The following is an 18,566-nucleotide window of genomic DNA, read 5'->3' as shown; positions in this document are numbered from 1 at the left end:
TTTCTACTTCGATGTTGAACAGCTTTGTATAATTTTTACCCACATCATGGTACCGCCATAAGATAGAGGACAACCCCTCTTTCTAGAGCTGTTTTGAATTTCACTGTATAAAATAGTCTTGGAGATGTGGTCTTCTCCCATCCTCCTAACATAGCTGATCCATCACAACTTTTTCTTGAAAGTGGTTTCTAAGTGTGTCAGTCCTGCGTGCTCCAGTACCTCTTTGGTATTCTATCTTCCCACTTTATTTTCAGGATCTTATACAGGCATCTTATTCGAAGGCTGTTCAGCCTCTTGATATGCCTGGCATATGTAGCCCATGTTTCTGAACCATAAAGCAGAGATGATAGCACACTGGTCTCTTAGATTTATTTATCTTCACTGATAGTTTGTTATTCCATGCATGTTTCTATAATATCCCAAAATTCTTAGCTGCTTTTCCGATTCTGTGGCCGTGTCTACATGAGACGCTTAATGCTTGTAGACTAGTACTACTGTGCATTAGTGCGTCACTGGAAAAACCACGCTAAGGTGCTAATGCACAGTAGAATTAGTTTACTGTGCATTAAGCATCACAAAAAGACTGCTACTGTGCACTTATGTAGTACCTCATGTTAGAGGTACTAAACTTAATGTACTGTAGTAAAAGTACACCAATGCACATGTAGACGTGCCCAGTTAGTTCAGTTTGACGGTCAGTGTTTCTGCTGATCGTAGAACATGAATAGCTAAAACTGTCAATGACATCAAGAGATTTATCCTCCAGAGTGATATCAGGTATTGGTTCTTTCACCCCTTGATACATGATCAGTCTTTTTTAAACCAATTGCCTCCCCGAAGCTCTTGCATGATTCAGAAAATCTGCCCAAGAGATTTTGCAAGGAAGATTTTCTGTGGGCAGCCAAGGCCATGTTACGTGCAAACAGGAAATCTCTCAGAACCGGTTTTCACCTTGGTTTTCGCTCTAAACCTTGCAATGTAGCATGGGGGCTAAGGCATTTTGACTCTGTTTGCATACACTACAGTTGCCTTCATACCTTGATGTAAAGAGCAAATGATGTTCAACATTTTGGGGGAACAACCCAGTTTCTTCAGAACATTAAAAAGGCCCTGTTTACTGTATTGAAGGCCTTCATCAGATTGATGAGGGCTGTGCAGAGTGGTATTCATATTCTTTTTTCTCTATATTTCTCTTGTTGTTGCTTGACTGAAAATATCATATCGATGGTGGAGTGTCCTGAACAAAAACTGCATTGAGTTTAAGGATAGATTGTTTTACCTAGAGATTGCATTCTAGGGAGCATGACATGAGTGACAGTTTTTACTGATTATGTTCAACAAGGAAGTACCTTTAGATGTCACAATCACTTCTATCCCCTCTGTTTTTGTATAATTGTATAAATTGAGCATCTTTGAAATCCTGTGGTACCACTTCCTCTTTCCAACAGAGAAGCTAATTTCATGAAGCTTTTGAAGTAATTTGTTGTTGGCACATTTGTAGATTTCAGCAGGGAAATGGCCCTTGCTGGATGCCTTGTTCCCAGGAATTGATTTAATGGCTTTCTGCAAATCTTCTAATATAGGCTTGTTGTCTAAATCCATCATAACTTCGAACTGTAGTAATCCTTCAAGCTCTTCATTTTTTATTTCAGTCTTGCTGAAGTATATCATTCCATAGCGTTCAATCCAACACTTAAGTTGTTTTTGTTTATCAGTAATGACATTTCTGTTTAAATCTTTCAGTGGACTGGACCTTCCTGGTTCTTCTCGACTGGACCAATTGCTGGTTTGATGCCTTTGTACATTCCATGGCTATTACCTGTGTCAGCTGCTTTCTGAATATCTTCACAGTTTCAGCCAAAAATCTTGGTCTCATGTCTTGGTTTCCTTTTATGTTTCTCTTCAAGCCTTTCTCAGATTTTTTAGGGTTACAGTGTTAGATTTTTAAAAAAATACTTGGTTAGCACTCTTCTTTTGTTCTCAATCAGTGGTAGAAGGGTTTCAGAGTGCTCTTCAAACCAGTCTGTATTCTTCTTGCATTTTTTTGCCAAATGCTGTTATAGCAGCATTGTACACATTCATTTTTAAGCTTTCCCCAAGCCTCGGTGACTGAGTCATTAGGTAAACTTGCTTTCACACCTCCTTCATTGAATAGTCAGAGATGTAGTATCTTCTGGCATCTCTGTTCCAATGATGGTGGATGCCAGGGAAGGTAACGAATAAGAGATAGATCACTCTAGATACAGTATACCTGGTTCAGTGCTCTCTCTCTCTAAAGCATCTACTTTTGAGGCTGCTGGAGAAAGGATACTGAGGTAGATGGATCATTGATCTGACTCAGCACGTCTCATGTTCTTATGTAATCAACTGCTCAAGGCAGAATCATCCCTGTTAAAACCACTCCAGTCAAGTCTTTGGCTAATCTGTTTTTAAATATCTAAGGATGGAGATTCTATAAATTCTAGGTAATCTATTCTGATGCTTAATAACTGTCAACAGAAGTTTTTCCTAATAACCAACCTAAGTTTTCCTTGTTTTAAGTCAAGACTGGTACTTCTTGTCCCATTCCCTGAAGTATCCATCCTTTTTATAACTACCCTTTGCATATTTGAAGACTGTTATCAAAACCTCCCCCAAAGCTACACTGATGACATCTTCATTGTATGGATGGATGGAAAAGAATCTCTAGGGAAATTTCACCAGGACTTTAACAACTTCTGCCTTTCTGTCAAGCTAACTCTGGAATACTCTAACTGTATTGGAGTTGCTCCTGTGCGAATCCAGCACAGGAGCAATGGTGTCTGCCTGGCCATCTGCCTAGAGTGCTGTGCCACTCCACATCGCCACTGTACTTCATTCTGGGACTTTTGACCAACTGGCTGGGACCGGACTGCAGAAGCTGGGACTGTCCCAGTTTGCCCGGGAGGTATGGTCACCCTATCCAACCAGAAAATTCATTATATAGATACTACAGTAAAGGTTTGCAGTGGCCATATTGCCATCACATTGCTTCAGAAACCAACTAATTACCACAGGTACTTTCATGCTACCAGCTTTCATCTTAAGCTGTGATTCTCAACCAGGGTGAGACAGGGTACCTTGCAATATGAACACTCTTTGGTCTGCTGACATGATTCACAAGATAAGCAGAGATTTCTTAAGATAGTCATGGGGGACAAACCTGCCCTGGTGTATGGGCAGCCCCCACAACCTCAAACAGCATCTCTCCAGCAACAGGCTACCTAACTCCCCTTCTCACTGAGGTGCTAGGCCTTGCAACAAATCCAGATGCCTGTTGTCACAACATCAGTATGGACCATGTAATCACTGGACCAAATAACATGGATTATAACATCTGACGTTCATTCACCTGTTCCTCTATCAATGTCATGTACTATCACCTGCAGCCTAGCCAGCTGTTTTCCCAGTCTGTATTTATGCACATGATTGCATTGTCCAAAGTGCAGGACTTTGCAGTTGTTCTTATTGAATTACATTTGATTAATTTGGGCCACTTTTCTGGTTTACCAAAGTCACTCTAGATCCTAATCTTATCCTCCAAAATATCTGCATCTCTACCCCGATTGGTGTCATCTGCAAATTTTTACCTGTGCACTTAGTCCTATCATCTAGAATCTAGATAATTAATGAAGGTAATAAACAGTACTGGGCCCAGGACAGACTCTGGACAAACTCCACCCAGTACCTCTTCCCAATTAGATATTGAGTCAGTGATGATGACTTCTTTTTGAGCATCATGATCCATCCACTCTTGCATCCATCTTACAGTACTTTGACTATGTTTCTATGAGGATGTTACATGAGATAGTGTTAAAACCTTTGCTAAAGTCAAGGTATATTGTATTCACTGCTCTTTTCCACAAAGCCCATTACTTTGTCAGAAAAGGAAAGCAGATTGGTCAAGCATGACTTGCTCTTGGCAAATACATTTTGTCTGTCCCCAATTACCTTGTTATCCTCTAGGTGCTTAGACATAGATTTCTTGATTACCTGCCCCACAATCTTTCCAGGTATCAAGGTCAGATTGACCAGTCTGTAATTCCTCTCTTTTCTTTCTCTTTTTAAAGATGGGCACTATATTTGTCCTTTTCCAGTTGTTGGAGAGCTCACTTGACCTCCATGAATTTTAAAAAAGAATAGTTATGCAATTACATGAGTTAGTTTATTAAGTAATTCAGGATGCATTTATTCACCTCTGCTGACTTGAAAATATCCAGCTTTTCTAAGTAATCTCTAGGCTGATCATTTTCTCCAGTTTGCATCTGGCTAGTTGTGCTTGTAATCTGATAGCTGATTTTATTTTTGAAGACCAAACTAAAAGAGGCATTCAATATTTCAGGCTTCTCTAATCATCTACCATTAAGACTGCCCTCCCCATTCACTAAGGGAACAACACTTGGTCTTTCTCTTACTTCTAACATACCCATAGAATGTCTTTTGTTACGTTTTACTTCCCTTTCTAGCTTCATCTCAATTTATGCCTTGGCTTTTCTGATATTCTCCCTGAATGCTGAGTCAATACTCTTTTGCTCGTCTTTAGTAACATGGACAAGTTTCTGCTTTCTGAGACTCAAAAAAATTCCTTTTTGAGCCTCAGCTCATTGAAGGGTTCACTGTTTAGCCAAGCTGGTCTCTTGCTGTGCTGGCTGTTCATCTGTTAGAACAGTGGTTCTCAACTAAGGTGTTATGGCACCCTGGGGTGCCTTGGCATCCTTTCAGGGGTGCCACAGAGTGCCATGCATTTAGCACTGTTAGGTATGCAAATGTGATTCACAAGATAAGCCCTGAGATTTTTGTAGTCTTAAAAACATTAAGACCCATAGAGGTCTTTCTGAGCTCTTCGCAACGAAGTGCTCTATTATTTTTCCATAGTCAAAAATGAGTGAAAACTAAGAGCTGGGATTTTCTGAGTGCTGCCTTGGGCCAAATAGGGTCTAGACCCACTGCGTTAGTGTGCGTGTGTGCGTACCTAATCCCAGTGATTGTAGTGGAAATTTTATGTGCACAGAATGTAGAGACAGTCATTGGATTTCATTCACCTGGGTACATAAGTTATGTACAGACATTTGGGGAAGTTAGGGGGATGTTAGATCAAGATCTAAGGTAAGTTAGGATGGGAGGGGTAGTGGGGGGCAAGCAGGCTCTGGGGGAGGGGTGGAAGGGGGCAACCAGGGTTTGCAGCGGCATGTGGGAGATCAGGAAGCAAGCAGGGTCTGTGGGGAGGGATTGGGGGGACTAATGTGGTTTGCCAGGGAGGCTTGGGGGATCAGGAGAGCAAGTGGGGTCTGCAGGGACCAGGAGGGTTTGGTGGATCACAGGGACCAGGAAGTTCCACAGAGGGCCTTGGGAGTTTCTCTGGGGGTATGGGAGGTTCTCTGGGACCAGGGTCTCTTTTTAGCTTCTCCGACCTCCCCACTTCCAGATAAAAACCCCACCTTCCATCTCACCTGCCCCTCCTTCCACCCTGACATACTTCCTTGGCTCCCTGCATTGGCAAATGCTGGTAAAATCAGCACCAGGAGTGGCTTGTGGGATGAGGTGTTTTGCAGGCTCAGGGTATTGGCTAGTCCGTGGTGGGGGGAGAGGGGGTTGTCTGTCTGGGGTTGGGGTGGGGTACTGGGGGGCTAAAAATAGCTGTGGCAGGGGTAGGAAAAGTGCAGCCCTGGGGCTGGGGCCAGCAGCTAGGTTTTCCCAGGTCCAGGGCTGCACTAGGAATTGTACAGAAGTTCAGTTAGATCAGTCTTGCCAGACCCGATCTAAGTTACTCTGTCTCTGAAGTATAGTTAACTTTGTTTGGGTCTGCCATTTTTAGACCAACCTAAACTTCCTGAACTTCTCTATAGTTAGCACTTAAATCTGCCTAACTAGGGATCTAAGCATAAGGTCTGCATCTGGGTGAACCAAGTTAGTTTGGGTGGCCATTTTTAACATGATGATATCTTCCTGAATGTCTGTGTGTACCCATATAGGCCATGTCTGACTCCCTTCTGAGCTTAGGACTGCCTCCCATAATTGAACCCCACCCAGATGTGAGCAAACAGACTTGGCAGTTAAGCAGCGTATACTTCTTGCACATGTCCCCTGTGTCGCTTTCATGTGCTGCATCCCTCTCTGCCTCTGAAATGGTGCTGGCGTGTACACTCAGGACATTGACTCTGCCTAATTGGTGGGCTTGATTGCACACTGAGTAGGAGCAGGTGGGCAGGGCTTGATTCTTGGCAGCAGTCCCAGGCTGAGCAGGGCAGCTGTATAGGGTTGGTGTTTTCAGTTTGTATATATTTCTTTCCTCATCAATAATGTGTTTGCAACTAGTATGAAGATCAGACTGATTTTTATTTTTTAGGGAACAGATTTGTTTTGTTTTTTGAAGCAAAAATAATCCAACTGTCAGACTGTTCTGCTCCCTGCATGGAGTTTTTATGAGGCTTCACTCAGTAGGAACAAGCAGCCAAAGTGTAGAATGCTGCACTGAGGAGGGGAGGCAGGGTTGTCTGTATAGTCCAGCATCTTCTGAGACCCCAAACTGTGCGGAGGAGACCACACGTGTAGTCTGGGACCACTAGGATTCTCATGGTATCTTTCTTCAAAGAGGAGTCAAGTAGGGACACTAAGACAGTAGAAGAAGTAGCAGCAAAAGCAGGGACCTCTGGATATTAAGGCTAAGTGCAGACAGTCAAAAAGTTTGAGGCTTAGTAAATTCAATCTAGGCAGCTTCCTCTAAGCTGTGTAGATTGAACTGATAACCAACTGAACCTACATTCAGTCTTCAACTGGGAAAGGCAGGGGAAGGCCTGCACTAACCCAGGCCAGTAGGCAGGGGGGTGCTAGAGCATGTCTCCCAGCCTGTTGGCCATTGCCAGCCCGGTCAAGTGTCCCCAAACCCCTCCCTGATGTCCCCCCACAGGGGGTTAAGAAACCCCCTGTCCAGGTGCTGGCCCACCTTGAGGGAGCCTTCCCCTTAGGAGGTTTCCTCCAGCCTGGCTTCCCCAGCCCAGGCAGCCGTGGGGAGCTGAGGGGAATTCTCTTCCCCCTTCCCAGCTCCTGATTGCTTCAGCAGCTGCCACAGGAGGAAGGGAGAAGAAGTCCTTTGGGCTTGCCCATGCAGCCCAGCATGGAGGTACTGGGGAGGCCCGCCTTGGGGGCTTTCCCTCACCCTATCATTCACTCCTGCCCATGGCCTGCTCTCTCCTGCACTGTGGGATTGTCCCACAACCCAGCCCAGCCGGGTCCCCATTCACAGTGAATGGGGCCCCAGCCCAGCTGGGTCATGAGACAGTCAGAGCCCGGTGCCTCCTCCAGAGGCGTGGCGTCGGGGAGGGCACATGGCCCCCTGATCTTTGCATGGGCGAGGGTGGGCCACAGCTGCAACCTGGGCTCAGCCTCTGCTCTGTGTCTCCCTGCCTCACTGCCACCGCTTTGAAAGCAGTGGGTACTGCCACGTGCCTCTCTTCCGGGCCCGCTCAGTGGCAGGACGTACATGGCGGTGCCCACTGCTTTCGAAGCAGTAGCGGCGAGGCATGCACAGAGCAGAGGCTGAGCCCAGCTCGCAGCTGCGGCCCGTCCTTGACTGTGCAAAGATCAGGGGCCACATGCCCTCTCCCCTGCCTCTTGGCTGCCTGGGACTGTGCCTCTGGAGGAGCTGCCAGGCTCTTCCTGGGGATGACATGGGGCAGGGCAGGGTGGACGTGGGGGTCCTGATGGCTCCCTTCATCCTGGTGATGCAGCTGAGGCTGGCCCTGTTTTGACCCCTGGCTCTGGGCCCCCCCAGTTGGTGTGCAGCTGGGGCCGGGGTGAGGCGGTAGCCGGGGCTAGGGCCAGGGCCAATGTAGCTGGGTGGTGGTAAGTGCTGGTGCGGCCAGGAGGCAGCTGGGGCCAGGGCTGGGAGGTCACCATGGGCGGTGTGGCAGCTGGGGCTGGTGCGGCTGGGAGGCTGCCAGGGCCGGGACTGGTGCGGCTGAGGCCGGGAGGCAGCCAGGGCTGGGGCTGGTGTGGCCAGAGCTGGGAGGCAGCTGTGGCCGGTGTGGCATCTGGGGCTGGTGTGGTCAGGCCTGTGAGGCAGCTGGGGTGTGTGGTGCAACGCTGGGCAATGCTGCTCCCCATCCCTTCCCCCCTCCAGACTTTCCCATTGTGGGGGGGTATATGTGTGTGCACACACTCAGCCCTTCCTCCCCCAATTTTTTTTTTCTTTCTTCACCTGTGGCTGGGGGTCTGTTCCCCTCCCCACTGATCCTTATGGGCTGATGGACACAGGTAGGAATCAGGCTAAGAAGCAGAGGGGTGAGGCAGTCCCTTCTGCACTGGAGCAGACAGCATATTCTAGTGCTGCAAAGCATCCTGGGATGCTGGGGGAATGTGAATTACCTTGAACCAGGATGACCTGGGACAGAAGTTCCATGAACCAGTTTGACCTAAATCAGTTAAGTCTGGTACTACAACCAGCCAGGAGTGCTAGACACTGTACAAAGAAACAACAATGATATTGGTATAGTGTCCGTCACCAAGTGAACCCGAATCCTGATGGAATGTAAATGATGTAATTAATAATGTTCCTCACAAAGGACAAATGTTACTAGCCAGACTTCCAGAGGTTTAGAAAACCAATAACTTCCAGGCATTGCCAGTGGAGTTGAGTGATTCACTCTTCTGAAAATCAGAATCTCCATGCTTTTAAGTAAACTACCACTGCTTGTTTTTTGCTTTATTCTCTTTTTCTTAGTAGATCAGCTATGCTTAATTTTTAGGCCTTAGGTCTTACCCTGCATGGCACCCCGTTACATTCAGCAGGAGTTTTGAGTGTACTCAGATAATCATTAGAGAAAATTTTCCACGCGTCTTTCGTTTTCCTTTCTTTGTCTAATGGGAATAAATTGTTTATATTGCTAGAAATAGTTTAGCTTCATTAACAATCTTATAGCATGCAAACCTATGTCATTCTGTTCAGCTAGTGTCCCATGGCTAAAAATGAACACTTTGATATAATTACATTTGAGCTGCTTTATAATTTATTAATAGTTCCATTAAAATACCATGCATGTCTCCTATGAGTAGGAATGTACACAGCCACAATAGAAAAGATGTGGATTTGTAAAAGAAGATGTTTAAAAGGAAACATTTTGTCTTTTGGATTCACCATCCTGAAGAAAAATGAACCAAATTCAGCCCTGGATTATAACAGCATGAATGAATTTGGCCAAGATTTCTGTCTTAAGAACTTCTGCATGTCCTAAGCACTTATTTAGAAAAAAATATTTCTTTAAAGCAGCAAATCTGGTTTGTTTGTTTGTTTAGGGATGCAGGGGAGCAATTTTATAGGCACCTCTGAAATTATAAAAAAAAAAAAATGTTTCCAAAATAATAGAGGAATCTTATTGAGAGCTTAGATTACAGTACCACTAACTAAGAGTCAGCATTTGTATTGCAGGTGGTTCTCTGCTGCTGATGTCACTAGTTTATTGTTGGATGATCAGATTGCAAGGACAAGAAGCTTATGTAACCCGAGTGCACCCAAGTACTGTGCTCCCCTCTCCAGATGGAAGGGATGGGTGGAAAGCAGGAGTACTGTGAGAAGAATCTGCAATATGCAGGCCAGATCCCTCTCTTCCCTATAGAGTCAGGCTAGGACAAGAGATACTTAACTATATACAGCTTTATTGATATATACAAACATTTAAGAGAATGGCTATTCTCTCTCTCTCTCTCTCTCTCTCTCTCTCTCTCTCTCTCCCCCCCCCCCCCCTCCAGCCCCCCCTCCGGTGGCAGGCTGTTCCAGACCTTGGGGGCTTGGACAGTAAAGAAATTCTTCCTTATGTCTAGCCTGAAACAGTCTTGTAGTAGTTTATGACCATTTGACCTAGTTGTCATCCCTTGGGGTGCTCTGGTGAACAAACGTTCCCCCAGATACTGGTGGTCACCCCTGATAAACTTATAGGTGGCCATCAGATCACCCCTGAGCCTGCGCTTTTCCAGGCTAAAGAGCCCCAGGGCTCTCAGCCTGTCATCGTAGGGTCTGCTTCCCTGACCTCTGATCATGCGCGTGGCTCTTCCCTGAACTCTCTCAAGCTTCTCCACATCCTTTTTGAATTGTGGAGCCCAAAACTGGACGCAGTACTCCAGCTGCGGCCTCACTAAGGCCGAGTACAAGGGGAGAATGACGTCCCGGGATTTGCCTGAGAAGCATCTATGGATGCAAGCCAGCGTTCTGGTCGCTTTACTAGCCGCAGCATCACACTGCAGGCTCATGTTCATCTTGTGGTCAATGATGACCCCCAAGTCTCTTTCTTCCATAGTGCTAGCCAACATAGCACTGCTGAGCCTATAAGGATGCTGCGGGTTTTTCTTCCCAAGGTGGAGAACTTTGCATTTATCGGCATTGAACACCATCAGATTCTCGTCCGCCCTGTCGCCTGTGAGCCTGTCCAGGTCAGCCTGGATCACCCGCCTGTCTTCTGGTGTGAATGCTTTGCCCCAAAGTTTGGTGTCATCGGCGAACTTGGCCATTCCGCTTCTGACTCCAGTGTCCACATCATTAATGAAGATGTTGAACAGTATGGGTCCAAGGACAGGGCCTTGGGGGACCCCACTGGTCACAGGACACCATGATGAGTGACTTCCATCAATTACTACCCTCTGGGTCCGACCCCGGAGCCAATTTTCCAGCCAGTGGATCGTGAAGGACTCAAGTCGACAATTGGCCAGTTTCTCCAGGAGGTGATCATGGGAAACCAGGTCGAAGGCTTTTTTGAAGTCAAGATATATGACATCAATCTCTTCTCCCTTGTCCAGGTGATAGGTCACCTGGTCGTAGAAGGAAATGAGATTGGTCAAGCAAGACCTACCCGCAACAATCCTGTGCTGGCTATCCCTTAAGATGTTGGCGTCGGCCAGTCCATTAAGGATGGCCTCTTTAATAAACTTTTCTAAGATCTTCCCCGGGATAGAAGTCAGGCTAATGGGCCTATAGTTAGCTGGATCCACTTTCCTCCCTTTCTTGAAGATAGGCACCACATTGGCCTTCTTCCAGTCTTCAGGCACTACACCAGAGCGCCAAGAGTTTTCAAAGATTAAAATATTTTACATATATAAAGTAGTATAAGAAACCTGAAATTAGTTTTCTAGTTTTCAGTCATGTAACATCTTACTTTGTATATACTCCCTTTGCAAAACTCAGGTCTGGGCTTTTTGTGTTCTGCTAACTTTGCCTATAAAGTCAACAGGAGAACTACTGCAAGCTTTACTTTTTGTTTGTGTGCAGGCTCTTAAAATATTCATCTTTACATTTAGTTTGTGATAAGTAACTTGCATGCATGCTGTAAAAAAAATGTACAACATGGGGTATACAGAGACTAATGTTATAGTCTTTCTAATTTGAAAGGGTTTTTTAAAGATTTATAGCAAACATTTTAAACAGAGTAAGCCTTGTCAACCTTTGTTTTAAATTTCATAGATTTCATAGATTTCATAGACATTAGGGCTGGAAGGGACCTCGGAAGATCATCGAGTCCAGCCCCCCGCCCAAAGGGCAGGAAGTCAGCTGGGGTCATAGGATCCCAGCAAGATAAGCATCCAGTTTCATCTTGAAGGTGTTCAATGAAGGCGCTTGAACGACCTCTGGTGGCAGGCTGTTCCAGACCTTGGGGGCTCGGACAGTAAAGAAATTCTTCCTTATGTCCAGCCTGAAATAATCTTGTAGTAGTTTGTGACCATTCGACCTCGGCATCCCTTGGGGCGCTCTGGTGAACAAACGTTCCCCCAGATACTGGTGGTCACCCCTGATAAACTTGTAGGTGGCCATCAGATCACCCCTGAGCCTGCGCTTTTCCAGGCTAAAGAGCCCCAGGGCTCTCAGCCTGTCATCGTAGGGTCTGCTTCCCTGACCTCTGATCATGCGCGTGGCTCTTCTCTGGACTCTCTCAAGCTTCTCCACATCCTTTTTGAATTGTGGAACCCAAAACTGGACGCAGTACTCCAGCTGCGGCCTCACTAAGGCTGAGTACAGGGGAGAATGACGTCCCGGGATTTGCTTGAGAAGCATCTATGGATGCAAGCCAGCGTTCTGGTCGCTTTACTAGCCGCAGCATCGCATTCATACTTATTATCATTCGATATTAGAAATATGCATTTGTGTGGATGACATAAAATCAAGGTTTGGATTCCACACCTCACCCTTGGCTCAGATGTGTTGCTGATTCTGTTCAATAAAATGCAGGAGAGATGCCATACTTTAGATGAACTGTTCATTAAAGGTATATGTATACCTCTGGCAGCAGACCTGACATTTCTTCACAAGTGTTCACTAAAAACTTGGAAATATTTTGAGGTTTAATTTATTTTGGTTAACTTTCTATATTCCCCATCCACTAATTTTCATTCATCTTCACCTCTGAATATCTTGGGTCTGGGAGGGATAGATAGAAGGGAGAAAGTAAAATGCCAGTGAACAGGACATAGGGCCTGGTTTAAATCGCAGGCCCAGCTTGCTAATATCATGGCCCAATTGTGGTGGGGGCTGTTGTTTTCATTCCCAATGAATGCCCACCCCCCAATTGACTGAAGGGGCAGGTTTAGGGTCAGGTTTAATTGCAGCAGCAGAAGCCTTGCTGCCAAGGCTTCTGATTCCTGTTGAAAAGCCCATGGCCCACCCCTCTCCTCACCTCACTGGAAGAGGCAGGAAAAACAGTAGTGGCCATCTGCCCTATGTTGTCTCTGATGGGCAGAGAGGAAATTCCCTTCTCAAAAATGCACTGAGCTCATTGTCATCACTGGTGATTGGCTGATGCTGAACTCAGTGTCAGACTTGCTGCCGATTAGCTTGCAGCCCGGCAGGGCAGAGTGGCATTTTTTAAAAAGCAATTCTCCTCCCTGGCTATCAGAAACAATGTGGGGCAAATGGCTCCTACTACTGGTGCTGCCTCCTCCAGTGAGGCAGAGCTAAGGTGGTGGGGGGTGGGGGGCGTGAGCTTTTCAGCAGTGGTCAGAGGCCTAGAGAACAAGGCTTATGCATACAATTAAACCTGGGCCTTGGCCATGTGCTCCTGGGCCAGGCCAGCCCCATCACAGCCCCTACATGGGGAGCCAGGCTGTGGCCTGCACCTGCAGCCCATAACTCTAGTTCCAGACCTGGCTCTAAAGGCACTGACTGCTTTCCCACTCCTCTGGGCTCCTAGGCCTTAGCTGCTGGCTGGGGAATGCTTTCCCCAGCCTGCAGCAGCCATCTTGCTTCAGTGAAATGCCATGATATGGCTGCTTGCTTTGGAACTCCCCAGTAAGTGGCCATATCATGTCATTTAATTGCAAATTACATTTTTCATAAAAATCACTTAATTTCACGATTTTCAGGAAAAATGCAAAAACACAATTTAAACCAGGTCCTAGGCATAGTACTGGTCTCTTAGAAAATATTCTGTTATTTAAAAAACAGAGTATACTGTTGGTTTGTAAGCGACTGTTGAACATACCATGGGGCCTGTACAGAAGTTACACTTATTACACATTATGCACGCAGAAAGCACTTTACAACTGTGTGTCCTATGAATGTCTGTTCGGTTAGACATTGATGCCACATAGAGTACATATCACACTCTAAGGTAATCCTCAATGGATATGGTATCAGACTAACACGCTTTAAGTCAGTGCTTTATTGAACATCTGTACCACATCTCATCCTAAGTCAAGGTAGGTCACATTCTCCTGCCATCCTCCGAAGGGTCCTGGCAGGTACAAGGGGCCCCGGGGTCGGTGCCGAACGACCCCTCCAAGCGGAACTGGGTGGTGCCTGACCCTGGCAGGGGCCCGGGCAGCCCTCCATGAGGCCATGTCAACCTGGAGGTCCTGAAGGGGACTGATCCAGATGGCCAAGCCGGGCAACATTTCCAGGAGCCTGGACACAAATCCAGATTCGAACGTACTTGCAGCCTTGGGGCAAAGTGTCGATGATCAATGTGTCCAGCAATTCGCATTAATTCATTTGCTGTGGGTGAGCACTAGCCTGGCCCAGCCCCACCCCTGGGCTGTCACAGAAAGGAGTTTCCCCTGGGGAGGGAAAGGAGCCCTTCTGCCACATGGGCCTCCCCACAGCTTACTGGCTCAGGTCTTGGTGAAGGCCAGGCTGGGTCTGTGCAGCAGACGGGCTCCTTCTCCCACCTTCCCTACACCTGCCACAGTTCCTGGGAAAAGGTGGCATGCAGCTCCAAGCTGTCAGCCACAGGTGATCTCTTTGTATTTTTATATCATTATACAATGTCCCTAGGCAGGTCAGAGGTACTTCACAGATGGAATGATCAGGCTTCTTGGCAGATGGTGGCAGCAGAGCAGACAGAGCAAGTGAATGGTGGCTATGTTTGTATGGGGTGGGGTACTGCTGGCTCTGCAGGGAGTGAGGCGTTGGGGGTAAGATTGTGAGTGAGGTGTGTGCGTGTAGGGGCGAGAGAGGTGTGTGACAGGGGGAGAGAGAGAAGTGTGTGTGTGTGTGTGTGTACATCTGTGTCTGTCCTGGCCCTGGGCTGGGTTTGGAGCTGATGCCACTTCTGTAACTGCTTCTGGCTCTCTGCAGGGAGCTGGTCTCTGGGGGAGGGCTGTGGGGGGGAGGGTCATAGGGGTGTGCATGTATATGCGTGCATGTCTCCAGCGTGGGCCTGACTGGGGCCATGGCATGGGGAGGGCAGGGACCAGAGCTGCTGCTGCTGCTGCTGGCTTTCTGCAGGGAGCTTGTGAGGCATGCTGGGAGGCGTGGGGAGCCTGTGGGGCATGCTGGGAGGCATGAAAAAGCACCCCCAACCTGCTGTCCTTGGCCAGTGCAGGCAGGCTCTGGGCCTACCACACCAAAGAGTGCATGTATGTTCTATTCTGTCCAAGCCTTATCTGGAGTGCTTTGAGTAAAGCATGATATTTAGAACTTGGGGCTTTAAACATCTGTACTTAGCCTTGGTGGCAACTTTGGCTGATATATCTGCTGTGCTACGACAATGTAATTCATGGTTTTGTATATCATCTGGATGTAAGGTACCATAGAAAAGATGCCTTCCTGAGTGTTTTTTTTATTTCTTTTTTCCTTTAGATACTTCCAGAAGTGTTAAAGCATCCCCAGAGACAGCTGAAGTCTTTTTTCAGAAGTTAAGAAATAAATATGAATTCACAGTTTTGGTGACCTTAAAACAAGCTCACTTAAATTCAGGTGTTATTCTTTCTGTTCATCATTTAGACCACAGGTAAGTAATGCAAGTTTTATTGGTGGTATATTAATACATGAAAATAGATGCTGTAATAAAATCAGAAAAAAACAAGCAAATGAAGACATGATTTTGATGTGCGGATCATTTTGAAACGTTTATAGTATGAGGCAACCCACATTTATGCAAATCTGTAGAAAATCACAAATCTATATCTGTGAACAGTAAGTGGACCAGCTGTCACTCTGAAATGTCTCCTGGTGCTAGGGCATAAAAATAAGGTTATGACCAAAAAGAGGATTTTATGAGCCAGCTCCTCAGCTGGTGCAACTCAGCATAGCCCTGTTGTGTTAGTAAAGCTACACAAACTAACAAAGCCTGTGGGCTTTATCTCTACGTGGCTTCAAAGATAGTAAAAATTTCCTGCAGGTTGTGGACGTGCACCTACAGTAAATGGCACTGTGGTTTGCTGGGTGTAAAGACTTTAGGCTTTAGGTGTAAAGATTACAGCAGTGTTGGGCATCTGAGGATGAATCTTTTACAATAGGATAATCACTCTTTGAGACACAGAAGAGATTCTTTAGGTTTCAAGTCATATAGCCACTGAAGATAGCTGGCCTCTGATTTATAAAAGTGTGGAAAGAAATGTAAACACTTGTAATTCTTTTGAATGAATTAGTGATCATCCCTGGCAACAGACCTTCTTTGCTTCCAGTATGCAGTTCATATATCTGCCTACCCCTCCCTCCATACACTATTGCAATATTTCCTTCCTTGATAATTTTGCTACCAAGGGAGACAACAATATGTATTGACTGTAAAGAGATTGTTAATTGGGACTCATTCATAACATCATTACTTCTTATGGAAAATTGGTATAGTAATAGCAATTAGATTTTTATGGTATAGTTACAGTGCTCCTGCCACTTCTTCATACATTTTCATCTCAAATTTGATAAATTAGTTAAAGAAACTAAACTCAAGATTTCCATCTTCCCCCATTCCTTGATTTTCCTGCTCTCCATTTTTCCTGGAAATTCAGAAGTACAGATACATGAAGTACCAAGAGCCTTGTGAGCAAGCCTGTTTTCTGCAAGATTTCCGGTTTAAATAAATTGGCTCAAATAGTATTCATTTTAAGTGTGGCTTCCTAACTTAACAGCATCTCCAAGCCTTTTAAGGTCCATTTATCCCTAGTTTTTTAATTTGCAAATACTTTATGAGCAGATTCAAATGTTAAAACTATAGATTTATGGAAGCTGGAGATAATACCCCATCATACAGTTTAAAAGCCTTCACTTAGAAAAATTCAAAACATTGTTGCTATTACTATGCCCCTTCTTCTTCCTTTCTTTTCGACTAGCTCCTCACATATCATTTACTATCTTAGATTGCAAAAGTTCTGTGAGCAAGGACTATGTCTTGTTATCGTGTCTTTGTTTTGGGAGGGGCCTAATGTATTTATTGATAATTTATGCAATGGAAGTAATGAAAAGGGTCTGTTTATATTATTTAGGCCAGGGGCAGCCAACCTACCTCACACATGCTACACATGGCACAGGCAGCCTCTGTGTGTGGCATGTAATAGATTGGGGTGGGAGTAAGGAATACAACAACAGATAGGCTAGGGACAGACATTACACTTAAACCAGTTTAAGTGATCAGAAACTGGTTTAATCCTGTAACAGAACAGATGTTAAGTGCACATAAACTGGTTTGAAAATGGCTGAAACCAGTTTGAGATAAACCTGGATGAATGTAGTATCAGACTTAACTGATTTGGCTCAAACCAGTTTATGCAATGTCCATCTCAGACCCCTTCCTGATTTAAGTTAAATCAGACTCCCCCAACATCTCAGCATGCTCTCTGGGCTGAGCAGGGCTCTCTGCTCTACAGCAGGGCTGGCCCCTCCCCTCTGCTCGCTGTCTGCAGCTCTGGCAGAGACTTGCAGACACAGCAGCATCTGCCTGGCTTCCTCCTCCTCTTCCCCTCTCCTTAGCAGGGAGTGGTAAGCAGGGATCCCCTGTTCCCTCTGTCTTACACAGACGCCTCAGCATTAGCTAGCAGACCACATGCTTGCTACGGTCTGTGCTGTGGCAGACAGCAGTGTTAGTTTAGGTCTTTTTGGAGCTAATCAGCAGCTCAGCTGGTAATGTCCCTCTCTTCCTTCTTTGTTTAAGAAGAGTTTAAACTAATGAGAGAGGCTGTTTGTTTTCTGATGGGGTGATAAATGCTGATGACAGAGCTGATAAATGCTCTGTTATCAAGGAGGGGGGAGGGAACCCATCCCTAATCCTGCTGGAAGGGAAGGGAGGGCTGCTGTAGCGCCCCTCTGGCTTCTAACCTGAGCCACTGCAGATTCATAGATTCATAGTTGTTAGGGTCGGAAGGGACCTCAATAGATCATCGAGTCCGACCCCCCTGCATAAGCAGGAAAGAGTGCTGGGTCTAGATGACCCCAGCTAGATACTCATCTAACCTCCTCTTGAAGACCCCCAGGGTAGGGGAGAGCACCACCGCCCTTGGGAGCCCATTCCAGACCTTGGCCACTCGAACTGTGAAGAAGTTCTTCCTAATGTCCAATCTAAATCTGCTTTCTGCTAGCTTGTGGCCATTGTTTCTTGTAACCCCCGGGGGCGCCTTGGTGAATAAATACTCACCAATTCCCTTCTGTGCCCCCATGATGAACTTATAGGCAGCCACAAGGTCACCTCTCAACCTTCTCTTGCGGAGGCTGAAAAGGTCCAGTTTCTCTAGTCTCTCCTCGTAGGGCTTGGTCTGCAGGCCCTTAACCATACGAGTGGCCCTTCTTTGGACCCTCTCCAGGTTATCTGCATTTTCTTCTTTTGCCAGTTCTTGGTTAAAGACACCACAGCGTAGGGCTCCTGTGCCGGGTGCTATATAATTTTTGAGAGATACTGGATGCCTTTCACTACTACCATGAACGCCACATGCCCCCGGAAGCTGGGGAGGCACAGCAAGCTCCCGCAGGTGGTGGAAGTGCTGGCAGGGGTGGCGTATGCCAACCAGTGGTCAGCAATCACCCACAGATGCTGCTGGTGATTGGGGAATGCCTGCAGATGCTGCCGGTGGTGTCAGCAATGGTGGGGGGTGGCAAGCGGCGACCGCCTGCAGGTCAGTGTCGGTGGTGCTTTTTACAAGGTTGCACCATCCATGTCAGGGTGCACGTGCACATGCGGGCAATCCCTACGCGTCGCCAGTGACTACTGGTGCTGAATTCTAGGAGAGATCAGGGTATTCAGTACCTGACAAGGTCATTCACATTATGACAGTGCTCTCTGGAGGGACAAATGGGCCTCCTTTCTACTATCTGATTCATGTGAATGAATCCTTATGTCCATGTGGAGTTCAAGTGATGA

General features: G+C 46.2%; 1 protein-coding gene across 3 annotated transcripts in view; it reads left to right on the top strand.

Moving 5' to 3' along the window:
• The window catches only part of NELL2 (neural EGFL like 2), a 284,768-nt gene that overhangs the window by 24,956 nt on the left and 241,246 nt on the right, over window positions 1-18,566 (top strand). For all 3 annotated transcript variants that reach the window (XM_014601082.3, XM_014601081.3, XM_059726036.1), the window contains one exon: window positions 15,074-15,224. In XM_014601082.3, coding sequence (XP_014456568.1) covers window positions 15,074-15,224 — 151 coding nt within the window. The remainder of the gene's footprint in view (window positions 1-15,073; window positions 15,225-18,566) is intronic.

The sequence above is a fragment of the Alligator mississippiensis genome, chromosome 4 (assembly GCF_030867095.1).
Source record: "Alligator mississippiensis isolate rAllMis1 chromosome 4, rAllMis1, whole genome shotgun sequence".
Taxonomy (NCBI): Eukaryota; Metazoa; Chordata; order Crocodylia; family Alligatoridae; genus Alligator; species Alligator mississippiensis.
Note: the sequence above shows the minus strand (reverse complement) of the source record. Positions and strands in the feature narration are given on the sequence as shown.